This window comes from Rhea americana, unplaced genomic scaffold (assembly GCF_003343005.1).
Source record: "Rhea americana isolate MKP2758 unplaced genomic scaffold, rheAme1 scaffold_302, whole genome shotgun sequence".
Lineage (NCBI taxonomy): Eukaryota > Metazoa > Chordata > Aves > Rheiformes > Rheidae > Rhea > Rhea americana.
The window spans coordinates 640,741-659,239 of NW_028186427.1; the positions used below are offsets into that span (position 1 = coordinate 640,741).

The 18,499-nt window shown below is 39.3% G+C and overlaps 1 protein-coding gene across 1 annotated transcript; it reads right to left on the reverse strand.

Annotated features, from left to right (window-relative positions):
- Nucleotides 1-2,269: 2,269 nt before the first annotated feature.
- Nucleotides 2,270-6,082, reverse strand: MED10 (mediator complex subunit 10). The gene is made up of 4 exons (XM_085309757.1): nt 5,927-6,082; nt 5,588-5,671; nt 4,345-4,447; nt 2,270-2,793 (listed from the first exon to the last, which is right to left on the reverse strand). The coding sequence occupies exons 1-4, from the start codon at nt 6,052-6,054 to the stop codon at nt 2,698-2,700; spliced, it is 411 nt and encodes a 136-aa protein (XP_085165883.1). The 5' UTR covers nt 6,055-6,082; the 3' UTR covers nt 2,270-2,697.
- Between the last annotated feature and the right edge of the window lie 12,417 nt (nt 6,083-18,499).

Below are 18,499 nucleotides of genomic sequence, written 5' to 3' on the forward strand. Positions count from 1 at the left end.
GACCTCTGGAGATCATCTAGTCCAACCTCCCTGCTCAGCAGGGTCACCTAGAGCAGGTTAGACAGGGTTGCATCCAGGTGGGCCTTGAAGATCTCCAGAGAAGGAGACAACCTCCCTGGGCAACCTGTTCCAGTGCTCTGTCAYTCTCACAGGGAAGAAATTCCCCSTCAYGTTCAGACAGAACTTCCTGTGCTTCAATTTCTGCCCATTGCCTCTTGTCCTGTCACATGGAAGAACTGAAAAGAGTTTGTYCCCATCCCCTTGACACCCTCCCTTCAGGTACATATACACATTGATAAGATTCCCCCTCAGTCTTCTCTTCCCCAGGCTAAACAGGCCCAGCTCTCGCAGCCGTTCCTCATAGGGCAGATGCTCCAGCCCTCTGATCATCTTCGTAGCCCTATGCTGGACTCTCTCCAGTAGCTCCACGTCTCTCTTAACAGCATCCTGATGTGTTGCAGCAAGAGTGCTGTGAGCAGATGGAGGGAGGTGATCCTTCTCCTCTACTCAGCACTGGTGAGATCGCATCCGGAGTACTGTATCCAGTCCTGGGCTCCTCAGTAGAAGAAATAAATGGACATATTTGAGCAAATCCAGCAAAAGAGCACAAAAAGGACTAACGGATTTKAGCACCAGTTCTACAAGAAGAGGTCAAGAGAGCTGGGATTGTTCAGACTTGAGAAGGCTCGGAGAATCTTATCAACATGTAAATATCTGATGGAATAGGGTAAAGCATGTAGAGCCAACCTTTTCTCAGTGTGAAGTTACAGGATGAGAGGCAATAGGCACAAACTGAAATTCAGTACATTCCATTCTGCCACTGTTTCTATTTGTGATCATACAGTAATACTAAATATAAGTTGACAACATGGAACTTTACAGTACTATGTACATGAGAATAATCACTGAAGAAATACAAGCAATAAACACTAAAGCTGTATCTGCCTAAGTGCAGACCTGAACTGATTAAAAAAAAAATAATAGAATAAAACTCTAGTAAACTTTGCACTTGTGAGGTACATGAAGGCATTTGTGAAAGAAATCCAAACCTAATCTACAGAATTATAGTTGAAGAAAAGACTCCCAAGGTCTTACACRAGAGAATTTCTTTTTGGTATAAATCAGTAGAGTATGGTATGTACAGTACATAGTTACTGCATCAGAATCTGGAAGATACATGCTTTCTGTTTTTATTTGGATGACTGCATACCTGTATATTTGAGTACAGTTTTTAATGTAATGCTAATATGCATCTGCTGTTATATAAATGACTGTCGATACACAATTTTTCATCACTGAAATCATGTAACTCCAGGCCATGTCTGTATTAGAAAAAGACAAGTTACATTTGGAAGGCTACATGTATGCACAAACAGTTAAAGTTTTGCAAATTCCTAAGATTAGAAGAGATCTCAGACTCAAAAGCAAGTGATAATCTTAACTGGCCATATAATTCCCTCCATTAGTTACTGTTTTTGTGATAACAAGATTTGCTGCATTATTTCACCTGTCAGACTGATCTGCATGTGAAATGCAATGTTAAGTGTCTGTGCAACATAAAGGTGCTTCAGTAACGAAAATCAGGAAAGATATACGACTAAATCACCATTTCCCTTCTCCCCCTGCCAYCCCTTTGGTAATCCTAAGTTTTTAGAAGCAGTTTTGGCTCCTTTAACTACAAAAATTACCTCCCGTACATGTGCTATAGGCCTGCAGAGAGACCCGATCAAGTTTGTTTCTGTGTAATATAGTCCTAACAGAAAAMATCAAATTTATAGAAGAGTTTTCAGCTAATCAGAAACACAATCACTGATCTCCCAAGATCTCCTGATTCAGCTATTAGCTTTCCTCACAGGAACCAGAATATCAAGTTTTCATCAGCTTCAAATATAAGCTTTTAACACCCCAGTCTTGATACAGATTTTATTTTTAATCACTGAGACTGAGCAATGCACTGCTCTTCACAGTTCTCAGTTCATTCCCCAAAAGATAGCATTGGACATGCTTGATTTTTTTTTCAAATTTTTATTGTACAACTTGCTTACAGAAAATTAATAGAATTTAGTGTCACCATGAAATATTATTATACAGAATAAACATTGCTGAGGAGCCAATCCCTGAATACTCTCACTTTCTATATCCTCAGCTATCTGCACTGCAGCTCACAGAACAAACCTGTCTTCCTGACTGCAATTCATTAAGACATATGAAAACTGCAGCCCCTTCGATGGGCTCCATTTCAGTAGAATTTTGCAAAATGAAAGCAGTCTTTTTTTTTTTTTTTTTTTTTACTGCAAAAAAAGCAGTTTACAAATGAAARATAATCAGCAATAAGAAATACATTTCTCCCCAAGCCAGACCAATTCACAGTCCTTGAGCACATTATCAGAAAACAAAAAACTTTGTTTTTCTCCCCTAGAAATGCACTTTGTGAAAAATGCAGTTTAACTGCCTGTTGGTATCACAGGAAATTTCAACTGTAATCTTTGGACACAAATCTCTAGAAAGATTCAGTAGCTTCAGAAACAGAATTATCAGCGATCATCAAGTTCCTTTCCAGTCTTTCACTGCTGTATCTTTCAGTACAGTTGATTTGAAGGCTTGTTTTCCCCCCTCCCTCCAAACAATGCTTTTATAAAAAAGAGAGGTAAGCATCAATTTATGGAATTGACATTTTTAGAGCTATTGAAGGCCAACTTAAGGAGGAGGGTCTTCACCTCGAATAGCTTTGTACTTTGCCATGTCTTCGGGGAAAACCTTGGTTAGTTCTTGAATTAACAGACTTTTAAATTTCTGGAAAGAAAAGAAAATGCATATAGATCACCTGCCTCATTTATTTAGAGTCCATCAAGCAGTATTACCTGATAAACACAAGTGTCTGTATACAAAATCTAGTTATACATTTCAGTGATCAGAAAGAACTGTATCAAAAAAACAAACAAAGTGACATTACAAAATTCACAGAAAATGCCCACGTAAAATTTACTAGAAAAGCATCAGACAAAAGAAAGTGTTTTTAATTTCCTATAAACTAGCACTTGCAYCTACACAAGAAATACAAAATAGTTAGTATCTGTCTGGTTCTTAAAGGCTTTGAATAGTTTCTTCCAAGAATTGTAATTTAAAGATCAGCAAAACTTGCACTGAAAGTATGTTATACTTGTAAATTTAAGCTTCAAAATATTTTATTCATATCACTTTTATTACCACCTTCCTTTCCAATGCTTTCCACCTCTTGCCTCAGAAGTTTTGTGGAAATTTATGAGTCAAAATCCTTCATTACTGCAATTACTTTCTCATCTCAGGAGACAGGAAGAAAAACAAAACAAAACAAACATGGAACACATAGGACTACTTCATTACCTTATTTCCCTTTCAAGTGAAAGAGAATGCAGTAAGTGTAGGATAAGTAACTAGCATCACTGAAGTGCTAGGAAAGTACATAGTGCTCCCCAGTATCACCTCCCATTACCAGCCTAGGATTACTCAGAACAAATAGGAAATCAGAGCAGAACAAGATCCACTCATTTTGTTTTGACTAAGGTTTTCGGTGACTAACCACAAACATTTCACTTTTTAAAATATTCTATGCTCCAATTGTACCTCTTAAATAATAAGGCCATCTTAAAAAAAGTCTTAATGCAAAGCTGATAAAGGACAGATGCACTAGATTTGATATGGAATCCCCTCCACCTCCCATAAGATATGTAATTCTTCCAACAACGGTTGCAAGCATTAACTGTTATACCAAAAGAAAAAACACAGAAGCCTATGTCATATGGAGATATGCCTATGTTCTGCAGCACAAGTTGCCATACTCTACATGAATTTTAAGTTGAGCCAAAAAAATGTTCTGAAGCAGAAACAAACTCTTCTTGAGTTTTACTGAACTTTGTTTTCTGTTCGCATTTTTCAGCAGTAAATTCCAATGGTCAAACAATGTTATTATCTCAGGTTATTACYAGGTGAAACTACAAGTTCAGAAAACCTAACCTCTGGCATACATTTGAAGTCACTTCATAAAGATTAGCTTGTACTTGGCAAACCATTTGCCTAGTAGTACTCCAAGACCCATTCCATTCTATAACACAATACACACATTTATTCAAAAAAATTTTTTTAAAAAAAACAACCTACAACCCACATGCAGATAGCCTCTTCTTTTTACAACAGGTTGCATCATCATCAGTTAAAATAAAGAGGCAGAACAATCTCTAATGCAAGCCACCTAATAAGGAAAATTTAGTAACCGTACAAGTGATAAAATATAGAAGTTTACAGATAAGTGAGAACTTATCAAAAAAAGTTTTGTATACATTTGCACTTTCATTTTTTCTAGTTTACCTTCATTGTATCAATTTTTCCTTTTACTTGCTCATTCTTAGCCAGAGCTCGCTCCAGACACTCTTTAGTGTAAAGCTGAGGATTACGGCCTTGATCTATATATCTGAAAATATAAAGAGATACCACCTAAATGATCATATTCCAAATATGATTTTCACCAAGAAACATAATTATCCACACTGCTTGCTTTTTTTTTTTTTTTTTTTTTTTAACTGAAAAGTGCATTTTAAAACACAGTTCAGGTCAGTCATTTCCAAAAGACAGCTCAAGGAAAGCAAGCCTGGAGCCTGAGGACAACTGTCTCAATCTTTATTTCCCAAAAAGCTGGAGCTTTGAGAAAGGTATTAAACACAGATAAAAATATAGCTACCCAGTTCCTCACAGACAATAAGACAACTTTATACATGAAAGAGAAAGGTGCATCCTTTCCAAGCGAAGGAAAGGAAACTGACCCTAAAGTTGCTTATCAGGTACTAACTAGCTAYGAGCACCTAGGAATAAAGCAAACAGCAATTCAAGGATGAGGAAGAAGAATCTGTACATGGGTTAACAAAAATTAACACGCTTGAGTCAGCAAACATATAAGCATATTTTTCTTGGCAATATGAATGAAATATAACTGGCAAAGAGATACTTTGTTATTGCATAAATAAAACAGAAGATGCATAACTATTAACAAAGAGTGAAAAGCCTTCCTGTTGTTGGTTTGCAACATTCTGATGTGTTGCTGACTGTAGGGCTACAACATCTGGACTGAAAGATGAGCATTAGTATGCTAACTTGAGAGCTACACCATAAAAGCTATCTTGTACAGCTCTTCATCAACATTCATGACAGTTTTTACTATCTTAATTCTGTGCCAACAAGATGGCTGCTAATGAAATTAAACACCTAAACATTGGCCTAATTTACTTTCACCTGCTGGTTTACATCTCAATTTTAACATAGTGTAAAAGTATCTTTCTAAAATGAAAGCTTAGCAAGTCACTCGACATAGGAAGTAAGACAGACTCTGCCTAATTATGCAATGTCATGCAATATAGAACGAGAAAACAAAAAAGTGACCTGAGAGAAAGCTGATGTACAATTTGCCACCTCTCACATCCTTCTGCCTTCACATCCTAGCAAGATATTCTGAAGACATAGTTTTAAGAAATGCCCATTTCTTCCTGGGAGGATCCAATGTCACAAAGACTGGCTACCTCAAACCACAACGCCTTCTCTTACGGGCACGATTACTCACTCAAAGACTTCCAAGGGCACGCTGATGTCGTGAAGCTGCTGCCGGCACTTGTCGATATCCTGCAAACCTGTCACCATAAAATTCCTGGAAGAGAAAAGAATGTTTCGCGAACCCTCACCGCCGGTGTGACAGGAGCCGCTCGCGACATGAAGCAACGGCCAGCGAGCCCCCCAGCTCCCCACCCCGTCGCCGCACTGCGGCACGGTGGAGCGGCCTGCAGCGGCACCAGGCCTAGGACGGCTCCCGCCAGGGCCCCGTGTCGCGCAAAGGCCCTGCCCAGGGAGGAGGGGAGCAACGAGCCACCAGGACGCCCTGCCCTGAGGCCGGAGAGAGCCTCACAATTTTTGGTTGAGGCCAGCCTGGCTGCTGGGCTGGAAGTCGCTGACGATGATGCCGAGCTGGCGGATGTTCTCCACGAACTTCTCCAGGTGCTCCTCCAGCGAGTCGAACTTCTCCGCCATCGCCATGCTCGCCGCCGCTCCCTTCCGGGCGCCGCCCCGCCGCTTCCGGGTTGCCACCGCCTCACTTCCGGCCCGGCGGGCGGGTGGCGGGGGGGAGGAGGGGGATGTGCCTGGCTGTCTGTGCCTGTCACCCCGAGTCACGGCTACGTTCGTGCGGGCCCCTGGATCTTATACCCTGGCATTGGAAGTCTCGTTCCGTAATTTTTAACTCCTTCGGTCGTGCTTATCCACTTGGTGCCTTTCAAGATACAGTGCGGCCCTGCCCCCGGCCTTGGTGCCCAGGGCCCTGAGGGGGCCAAGACATGGCAGCAGGTGTGGGCAGGAGGTGGTCACCTGCTGTGTCCCAAACAAACCTGCTCACAGAAACTGCCCGTGCCGGCTAGACAGAATCACAGGGGAATTGTAGCAACATTAGGATCTAACGAATGGCCAGCAGCAAGGACTAGCAGTCTTTCTGTGCCTTGAAACTCCAGTTGCTGCACATATCCTCAAGAAAATACTATGTGCATGCTTACTTCCTGGGATTTGGCCTGTAGCCCAGATGTATGAGACTTTAATTCTTAATTCTTTAAATACATTGCCATTCGATTGAATACTTCATGTGTACTTACGTGAACATTTTATAATTGTTAGAATATGCAGTATTAATCATAACTACAGGTTTTATAAACAATGTCTTGGAGATTTGATTGTATTTCTCAAGAAGTTTCTGCTGTTTTATTAAAAGGACTTCAATAATTCTATGCAGGAATTCTACCACCTGCATAGAATTCCTGTCTGCCTTGAACTATGTCCTTTTTAATGTAGTACTTTTGCTCCTAGAGAGTTCAGCAGTTGCTTATGCCATTTCATCAAAGTAAGCATCATACAAGCCTCAAAATGCTCCTGAAACTAGCATTCAAACACAATTTGTCATTTAGGATGACTTATTTTAATTATATGTCTCACTTTATGAAACTGAAGAATGCTCAATTCACCAGTTTCACAACTGATGGAAAATTAATTGTAGGCAAAAGTAAGATCTATAAACCCTAATTCACACAGGTCAGTATTGGCATTTGGGTGTTCTAGATTTATCAAATAAATGAATGCAAATAATGAGAAATATTTTTACTCTGAAGGCAAATCAATACTAAACTATAATTAGCATCTTTTACAAACTCCAGATAATTGCAGTTTGACAAATATGGATCATTAGTAACCCTCATCACTGCTTTCCTTTGGTTTTTTATTTCCTTTTACCATATATCATCTCTAGGAATTTTCAGTAGAACCCAATTGAGTAGGAAGTATGCAAAGCAACTAATAACATCCCTGATAAATTTTCCAGCATTTCTTTTGAAATAGTGAGATTGAAAATTCACTGCTGATGTTGTGGCCCACTAGACATGGGCTGCTCCATCTAGATCTTGAAGTGTCTTCTGACTTCAAGATCTAGACTTCTCAAAGACATGATCTTTCCCGCCAGCCCACTGTTACGAAACTATTTTAATCCACTCTCATTTTGTTTTTTCCATTATCATTTTCTCTGTCCTCAACAAATACCAGCATATTTGTGATATTTTTAACCATCACTTAGAACCTCTCTTCTTTTGAGTTTTCCCTTTGTGTTACATGATGTTACACATTAGGCATGTCAAGTCTGTGTTATAATTGTTACATACAAATTGTTCTTTTTCAGATGCCTTCATAGCTTACCTCTGACTTCAGTTCACCTACCACCCCGATGCTGCACAAAAGGTTAAATTCTAGTCCTGATCCATTTACTGTTTAGAGCCTACTGCCTACTTTAAAGATTTTCAGAGGTAGCTTCATAGTTTTTCCCATAGTGCCATTAATAACTATAAATGTGTAAAAGTAGGGTTATCTGTAATTATCCTATTGCTTTGGTGCATTTCATCAAATTACTCATTAAAGTTACTTCCCTCATTACTCACAGTAAACTTCACAACGGCAAGCTGCTGTCTACTGGTACAGCTTCTGTGTTAGGGATCATCTTTGTAAAGTTCTTAGCCCAATAGAACCTAATACATGGGTAAAGGCCATACATGCTACTGTGATACAAKTAACCTCACATATCCAAAAAGCAGGTATTTTTCTGACTGTATCACTCCAAGTGTCTGATCAGTAGATATGCTCTGACAATGCCTGATTCTACACATAAAGGAAGCCCTCAAAATTTCCTTTTATCTGAAAGTGAAAATACCTGGAATGCAGGATACCTGGATTTAAATATCTCTTACCTAGAAGAATCAGAGCCTACAGAAAACCTTGATCTCAGAGGCTGAATCATATTTTGCAGTGGGGTCCTTTCAGTTCCTTCTCATTGTGGCTGTTCTACTTTATATGGAAATTAAGTATTCCTTGGCCAATAAAAAAAAAAAGGATTGGCATGCCACACACAAAGAAATGGAGGAACCAGGAACTGATTAGCTGATAAGTACTCATTATCTTCTCAACCTCTCTTATATCTGCTGATGATGAGTGCTTTTCTAAACTGTGTAAAAATAGAAGAGTTAATATACACAGAAGAACTTTACTTGATAGCAAAAAACACAGTGGGATCATCTGGGGAATGACAAAATATTAGTCTGTATTAAATAATCCAGATATAATTTTCCCTGAATATCTGACATGTTTAAGTTCCTGTGGCACATCACAGTAAAAGTATATTTTATAAACAGCTTCTTTCTAGTGTGTCTGTTTTCAGCTGAATCGGAGATCAGTCCAGTAAAATTAAAAGTCAGCTCTTCATGTTTTCCCAAGTACCACTGATTGAAAATGAATTAGCTGTCAGTTTACAGCAGATAAGAATCTGACCCTTTGATTCACCATGAATCATTTGAATATTTGAAGTAAGAATTAAGCCAACAAGATAGGATATCTGATCAACAAATTTAATGTAGTTTGTGTATTCATAGTCACAAAATGCAATCATTTCTGTTCCACAACGAGAACCATCAAAATCATCTATCAGGTATCTACTCAGTGCTTAGCAGTGGTAAAAAATCATATGGAAAGTTAGGAATTGTTAGGAAAAGATTTTGAGAATGAAGCAGAGAATGTAATTGTTCTATCTTATAAATCCACAATTCACTGTGACCTTGAATACTATGTGCGGTCATGGTTCCCTCAAGGCCAGAGTAGACATGGAAAAGGGGCTGCCAACATGACATGTTTTCTATACTAGGAGAGCCTGAGTAGACTGGGTCTTTTCAGATTGGGAGCCCACCAAATGGGGCAATGATGGACACTCTGCTTTCTCTGCAAAGCCATGAGTAGTTTGGTCTGGACAGACTGTCTTCCAACATGAGAACTAGCAGCCATCAAATGCAGCCAACAAGAGACAGGTTCAAACCACACAGATAGAGGTGATGTTTGTCATGCAAGGCTTAATATGCTCATAGAATTCCTTGCCAAAAGATGTTGCAGACACTAAAACTTTAATTGGATTGAAGGGGAGACTGAAAAATGCTTGGTAGAGAGAGTTACAGAGAGGTAGATAAGCCACACCTAGCTCAGGAAATCCCCTGAACTGAATGTAGTCCAAGTCTAGGACTAGTCTAATACATGTTCTTGCTCTTAAGTGCTTGCTTCTGGTTGCTGTTGAACACAAGACGTGGGCCATATGGAGCCTTGATTCGAACCCACATGGTTACTGTTGTGGCTGCTTGAGCAGTCAAAGAAGGAACTATTCTGTGTAAGTTGCAGACAGATAGCATGGTGGTTTCTTACCACACAGAGCATAAAAAAACGTTGCCTTAAGGTTTCAACAAAACTCAATTCACCATTTTCTTATTTGGCAATATACATCAGATAAGCCACCTTTCTGGTGTTATGTGGCACAATGCAGTATTTAATTACTGAAAGTGCTGTCATAGTCATTTTTTCTTCTCAGAGTTATAAATAACCACAAATTATTCATCTTTTTGTCCATCTCCTGCATTGTCACTCTCCTCACAGCTTCCATTTTCAGCCACTGGTAATAGCATGGAAAAGGCAAATGAAGAAAATAAAACCCATTGCGTTCCAATGATGTACATTTTCTTCCCTTACTTCTTGCTCACTTTCTCTGATTCATTTTTTTCTCTTTTCTTTTTCCTGCATGATTGTTGCTAAAGTACAGACCACTTCTTCCTCATTCTGTCTCTCTGAAGTTCCAGAAATATAGTTAAAATTTCGTGTTATTAACAGAGAATGTCACCTACCTAAGAATTCCATTTTATAAGCCAACTATTTTTCATTGTTTTGAATACAACCGGTGATAAGCAAAAGAGAAACAGGGAAGATAACTGTGAGCAGCACAAAAAATAACTATCTGTTCTTGATAAATCAGGTTGATAAGATTTATATTTAGGAATTTTTGGACTTACTCAGAAACATGCCACAATGTATTTTAATATTAAATGGAAAAAAAAAGTGATATGATAAAATAAATATCAAAGATACACATTCCCATTATTCAGCTGAATAAGAGATGTAATTATAGTTCCCATACAGATTGTATATTTAACAGCTTGCTCATTAATGATTGGAAATAACCTACTTCTTACCACAGATTGTGAGTGGTACATTTATGCAACATGGCTGAATCTCAGCCTTACTGAAATCATCTAAATATATTTGTCTAAGCAGCCACAGGATCAGGATTTTGTTCAAGTAATTTTTGCTCTTCCAAGTCCAGTAGATTCTTAGATGTTCTGGGACTTATCCGAAGGTAACTGAACCCCAGGAGACTCTTTCTGTTGGTGGTAATGGACTTTGGATGAGAGAGCCTAAGAGCCTATTTTTGTAATTCTGGCTCCAAGGAAGCCAGCAAGATATGATAAAGAGTTTATACATGTTTCAGGCCAGGAACCTGATTTCCGTAGCAGAATGACAGTGCATCTAGAACTGCAATATTGAAAACTTTTGTTTCATACTATCCGTAAATATTATATAACGAATTAATTGATAATTTTATTTGAAGAAAATATGCTGAAAAATCAATAGGATTTTTTTTTCATCAGGAATATTAATCTTACTGATCAGATCAGGGTTATATTGCATCCATATTGCCACCACGTGTCATTTAAAAAAAAAAAAATCTGCTCTTCTGAAATACAGAGGCATTTTCAATATTTCCCAAGTACCTTGACATGATTTTCTCCTACAGATGTGAGATATGTATATATATAGTACTGTCAGAAAAATACTAACTTTTCATTATATAATGCCAATAAGTAAGATTGATTAATCTCATTTTGCCTTTTTTTGGGTGCTATATTTAAAATCTGTACTTTTTTCATTACTTGAGAGACAGGAAAAAAGGCATAAGAATACCCCAGGCAGTAGAATATACCAAGATTCCCAGACCACATCTGAACTAGCAAATGAAATAGACCAGGGACCAATGTCTAGTGTTGAGTCTAGTTGGTACAGAGCTGCCCTTATTTATATTCTAACCCCTGAAATTTGCCTGAAAACGTTTCAGAAAGAATGTTAGTTGGTCCAGACCAAAAATCTGACTGGGTACTTTGTAACAGTTGTTACACTTTTAGTTTTTCTAAGATAGAGCTATGCAAGTTGTACAAGAAAAAGGATTACCCATGTGGGTTTAAAGCAGGACAAATCAGAAAATCAGAAAAATTAATTCGTATTTGCAATTATTACTTGTTGTGAAAGTGTTTAAGCTGTATGTACACCAAGTTTCACAGTTTCAATATGTAACAACTGGCACTGCCACCTTGGTTCTGAGAATATTCTTGAAACCTGCAGGGACTTTATGTGAGAGAGTTTAGATTCAGTAGGCACTACAGGCTTCAGCCTACTGAAGCAACCAACTACATATCATAAAAATGAAAGGTCACAAGCTATTTCCTGAAAGGCGCTATGAGACAGGTAGGTCTCTAGGAGCTAAAGACTCTTTTTCCTATTCCTCTTTTTTTTGGAGGGGGGGGGGTTTGAAAGTAACTCTTTAATTTTTAGAACATTTTGTGTACATTTTTGCGTTCATATTCTACTCTCTTTAGTATCTGTCTGCATCTCTGAGAAAGATACTTTCTTTCCTGCTCATGCCCAGCATCCAGTCTTTAAATAGGTTTTACTCACATAAGTAGCCTGAATAAGATTTTAATTTACTGCTATTGATTCTTTGCACATCTCTTTCTGCCTGATGAAGGAATGCTCTATTATCCAGTTACTTCTGTTGTGATGTATTTATTCTGTGCTTTAATCAAATAATTGAATGATCTCTCTGTCTTCTATATGATATATTAAACAAGCCAAACCTTTTACATCATTTTCTTGAATCACTTTGAGCTTTTTCTGTACTGTTCCCAATTTTTCAATATCACTAGGAAAAGCAAGATGAACTGCACATTGAGATTTAATATTGGACTCTGCAGAGGTGTTAGTCTTACTCCCCCATACCTTGTACTGCTCACTACTTCCCTAGTAATACATTCCAGGATTACACAACTCATTTTGCTACAGTGTTCTACTAGAAGTTTGTGTTGATTTGCTGGCACATTATGACCCCTAATTCCCTTTCAAGATCACTCCTGTAAGGCATATAGTCTCCAGTTATATAAATCAGACTTGCACAATTTGCTTCTAGGAGGGTAACTTTGCAATCATTTGCCCTTCTTTGAGAAATTGTACTATTCAGTTTAGGGAGCCTGCTCTCTATTTATCACTTTTTTGACCTTTCTGCCTGCTCTTTACTTTATTCACACTTTTATATTTACCTCTGCATCATCAATAAAACTATTATATGCCAGTACTAGACCCCCAGGGAATTCCACTGAGACTACTGCTAAATAAAATTCTGCTGGGGAGTGACCCMAGGAGCAGATCACCTGATATGTCACATTGCTCCCAGAACTGATTTCAGAGTGGTTTGACTAGCTTGATCTGAATAGAATTGTAGAAGAAGCCTGGAATAAGGGATTGCTCCCAGACCCTGATTTTGCATGCTGTATTGCACTAGGTTTGCCTTGCTCAGCCTGCTAAAATTGTTCGATACCAGAAGGCCTTATGCCTCGGCGTGTCCTGAAACGCCCTGACTCAGGCCTCACCACATACAGCCTTACCATCTTATAAAAACATCATTTTCAGGTGCATTCCGTGTTCCTCACTTTCCAAGATGGTTGTAGTAACACAGGTACTCAGGTTGCTCCCTATACTGTTCAGGCTGAGAAGACAGAGCAAGAAAAAATCCTCTCTTATGATCACCATGATCACCTACTTTTTGCTTTCTGCTCCTCAACACAGATCTTTAGACAAGACTTCAGAGCGCTGTCATGTCCACCCTTCTGACAAATGCCTGGTAGCCCTCCTGTTCCAGCAGTTTTCTGAGATACGGTTTGCAGTAGAATAAGCCCAGCCGTAGCCCCTCTAAAACAAAATGTGGTCTAGAGATGAAGGTGTCTGCAGAGAAAATCATTATGGGCAGTGGTTCACTGTAATGTGCCAGCTCTGGGGCTACATATCTTCTTACCTCCTTTTCCCTCCACAGACACTTCTGAAAGGGAATTACAAGCTCTGACTGATCCTGTCTTGGAAGACACATACTGTTTACCAAAGGATAGGGAAACAGAGGATACTGAATGTCCTAGGGGCCATGGCAGACAAAGCTGACAGTACAGAGGTAAGGGAAAGCCTGCCCTCATGCCAGAAAAAGGCTGAGGAAGAGGCCATCTGTTCTGTGAACAAGAAGAAATTAAATAGGAAAAACTGATTCAGGAATTGTTTGATCCCTTTCCCTTTCATGACCCTGGTGCTTTTGAGTTGAACTCTTCCACTATCTGTCTTTCCTCTACCACCAGAACCAGAATACAAGTCTTGCTTACAGCCTCCTTCAACAAGCATTGTCTAACTGTAGTCCTTGCCCTGGTCAAAGGAAAAGACTTGTCCAAGCCTCATGAGACACTGTAAAAACAATTACCTTATGTAGAAGCCTGAATAGATCCTTTTCTTCTGTTTTTCACATATTTTTTCTGCTTTCGCATGTCATCCAAATGCCTCCACTGCCTCGTATTCCAATGATAGATAGGATTCTTGTGGTAAGACTTGTGAGGATGGATGCAGGTGGATGAAGGCCCTGTTAAAACAACTGTCCAAGCTATATGCCATGAAGGGGAAGTATGCACCCCACACTTGGCAGCCCTCTTCCCCACCTGAAAATGCCTCTCTGTTTCTGGCAGGGGGAGAGGGGAGACCAGCATGGAAGTTGGTAGAGTGGTCCAGGCTTGGAGAGAGAAAAAGTTGTCTTCAGAGTTCAGCTCTTGCCCTCTCCTTCCCCCTGATCTCCTCCCAAGCCCCAGTCACAGTGAGAATGACATTTAAGCACCCACCTCACCCAGGTTGCCCCATGTGGTCACAACTGTGCTGGGACTGTCATGTGCCTATGAGTCTATATGTCCTTGTGAGCCACTCAACACAGTATACATTAGCTCTCAGATCCTGCTATGTGGGCAGACACTTCTCAGAGGCTGGCATGGGAAGCTGATGCAAAATGTTGCTTGGACAGAAGGAAAGCAGGTAACAGCCAGCAATTATAGCAACAGATTTTAAGAGATTATCTTTCTTACATAGGGAAGGCACTAGCTTACAAAGTTTCGTGGTGCATTTCTTACATGATTGGTGTCACAGAGATAGGGAAGCAGAATCTAGGAAGAAGAGTGTCTCTGAATGGCTGAAGCAGGTAAGCAACATCTGGCATAGCACAGATAGACAGATACTCAGAAATCACCAAACTGGTACCGGTGTGTAAGAAAAAGAGCTTAGCCTCACTAGTGAAGAAAGACTGAGGCATCATCAGCCAGGCAGACTCTGAAGCCAGTAGTTTTGTTTCTAATTCTTCTTTGATAGGTAGGACTCAGAAGTTTTATTTACAGTAAGCACTATTCATCACCACAGTTGCATTTATGGTTGAGGACTATAGCCCTAAATTAAGCTACTATGAAGTCATGCCTAAACCTAACAAGATTTTCTGTTTCTATTTCCCATGTCTGACTCTGAGAACAARGATATCTAAGGTCATGCATTCTTTCACAGACATCCAAATAAAGCAATATTCTTTACACACTACCACACTGAATACTTCAAAATAACTGTTGTGGCTCGTGATTTCATCTGAGATAGTAGATAAAAACCCTTGCTGTTGATACACATGAGACTAACGATCCCCTTCACATCATCCACAGCCTACAAATAGAATGGCCCTTCTCTTTACAAGTAAGTGTTTCTCTTAAAGTAGCAGCTTCAGCTTTCAACCTACTTATACTGGGCATTGCTATATTCTGCTGGTCACTCTTGTTACATTCCCTAAATAACTGGCATCCTTTTCTCTGTGGTCAGTGGTGTTCAAACGCTAGGCAATCAACAGGGGTCGAAAGGGGTAAGTTCAGCATAAAATCATGAATTTTGCCTTAAATATCTGCAGGTTATAATTCATTCTCACCATCATGTATTGGGAGTGCAATAATGAATGGAAGTGACAAACTGAAAAACACAGAAATACTTGTGATCAGTCTATGTTTCTGATCTCATTTTTACCAGTAGCAAATCATTGTGCAAAGAGACTAACAGAGCATCAGGCTCAGTAGCTGTGGGAAGCTTGATTTATTTCCATTGTTGCTGGGCTTATAAGGCAGCAGTACATAGGGAAAGTAGAACACTGATCAGGCTGCCAAACCACTCATCCATTGCCTGGTACGTGACATAGTGCTTACTAGATTCCTCCTTACATTGGCCCTACAGATGCAACAGTGAAGCACGCAAGGAGCTGCCATTTTTTGCCTCCATGAGACAAAGGAGCTGTCATCCCAAATTTATCTCTGGAACTCAAGTGCTGAAGCACATGAATGTGAGCATCACATCTGTGATGCTATGAATTTAGTGTGCTTTTTGGTCTAGCCATACCCATGGGTAACTCTTGCTGATTGTGAATGCAGTTACTAGTTTGCCCTCTTAACGTAATACAGACCTTGTCTTTTGTGGAGTCCCAAAATCTATTTTGAGCTGGAGCAATATTTCTCAAACTTTTTTCCTAGAAGTGACTGCCTTTGGGGCCTAACTGTTTTCCTGGAACTTCTTTGAATAAGACCACTTTCTGGCCAAGGGGCCAGTGAACAACCAGCTGGTGGCAGCAGCAGTTCTGCTTCTCCAAGAAGAGTGGGCAAGGACTTGGTTGTAGTTCCCAGTGACAGTGTGTGTAAACACATACTCTGCGCTTTGGACAAATAGAACCACTCATAGTCATCTCATAATTAACCTATTTTTTAGTGTTTAGTTCTTTCTAATCCTTTGTTATCTCCTTTGAATTTTTTCGTGGTAGCTTGGGAGTTATAACTGTTTGAGGAACACCCAGGCTAGAGCATCTCTCTTACCACGGTGATGACAAAGGTGATGTTAAGATCTTAAGAGAAAGAAGAAAGAGTTCTTTTTCCCTTAATGTGTTTCAATTGACCTTTCTTAAGCCTGTGTGCTGTAAAGAGGAATATGAAAGAATGTAGTTAGACCTGAAGGGAGCACAGAGGTAAAGGTTTGGCCAGAGTCAAAGAAAAAAGGTTTAGCAGGCATCAGTGATGAGTGTGTTGTCCTGTAATTCAAGTGTGACCTTAAGAACACCTTATAGAATGGTTCTAATACTTTCCTATCATTATTAAAAGACTCCATGGAGTGCCATCTTCAGTCACATTAGCCTTTTTTTCTTTTTTTTTTAAGTTGCATCACTCTGCCAATACATACTTTTAATGCAGTATACCAACACACTCTTCTTTCTTATCTCCTTCTTTCTTCATCTGCTCCTCCAGATTTATATAAAAATTCCTTATCATTGCCCCCTCAGCACATGACCTTCTACATTATACTATTAAACTTTATCTTGTTTCTGTTACTTCACATGAGCAAGAGCTCTGGGATCTTAAAACTTCAGGAGGCTAAAATTATTCAATTGCATCATGAAATATCTGAGATTAAATTGCTGGAATTCCAAAATTCTGCCTTGAATGTTAGGCTCCATGGGTTTGACTGTCTGCATATGTTAGCTGTGGTTGCTTGGTTCACGTTGATACTCATCTGTTACTTAGGTAACCTAGGGTCTTAGTATCTTCTCCTAGCTGGGGGCTGAGCTATTATAGTGAGCTAATAGTAAGCTACCTGTGTGAGTCCCAAAGGGAGTAGAGTGCTGTTCATCCGTCACACACTGCATAGTGAAGCAGTTAGAGTAGCAGCCCTCAACCTTGTGTAGAGTGGACTGCCATTTACACAAGGCACCTCTCAGACTCTCTGTGGAATACAGAGGCATCCATCACTATCTGGCTTGAAAAAAAAAGTGTTATCTAAGGATCAGCTAAAAGCTCAGACACATATTGTTTGCTCCTACTTAAACACAGGAGAGCTGTAAGGCTTTCTTGATGGTTGTGGTTCTCCGTTTACATGCAACAGTCCAGAAAAGTTCATGATCTTTAGAAATTCTAGCCAGAAAGTTTAGAAAGTCATTATCTACAAAGATAAACAGGAACTTTTGCACCCAGATAGAATGAACATTATATTGTTGCCATTCTTCCAAACATAGCAAGAGATACACCTTCCTCACTATTTCTTTGATTTGTAGGGACTTTTACTTAATACCTCAACAGGTAAAAAACAAACAAACAAACAAACAAACAAAAACATTAATAGCTGAGTCTGAGCTGCTGAAGCGTGACTGCAGAGGGGAGCTTGTAACATGAATATGCGGCCAGAAGATGTCAATGTTGAAGGTGAAACAAGGTAAAGGATGCATTATACTTTTATTTTAGGATAAATTTATGAGTGTTTTGCATGCTTCTCAAAAAGATTTCTCCCAGGACAACTAATGATACCTTGCATTTGTGCACAAGTGCAAGATTTCAGACATACTTGTGTGTATATAAGACGCTTATCTCTGACACAAAGAAAAGGACGTCCCCTTAATAAAAGTAAAATCTCTTTTAGCTTGTAAGTAGCAATACTCCAAAGTGAACATCATGAGCATTAAAAGCCTCTCCTGAATGTTACTAGCGCTGTGCAGACCTAGAAAGCAAACAACCACACTCTGGAGGCCTCCTCATTCTCAAAGGCTATTGTTGTGGTGTGGAAACTATTCATTTATCCAAAACATTACCTTTGYATTTATTCGGGCTCATCATGTCTGTGGAGTGGAGGTTACCTGATGTGTTTTGTTCTTCTAACTCAATGAAAGAGAAAGGAAATGCCAGATGGATTTCTGATGTTGAGAGAAAGGTAACTGCAGAGCATGTATCAATATGTTACTACACAGGAACTGCACATGCACCACTACAGGCTTTTACATTCCTGGGTAGAGTATTGTTTTGTCTTTCGTCATGTTTGTTGCTAGCACTTTTCCTCTGAATAAACTCTGTAATAAGTGATGTTGCCACATTGGAGCATGAAAGGAGTCAGACAAATGAAGAATCTAAGA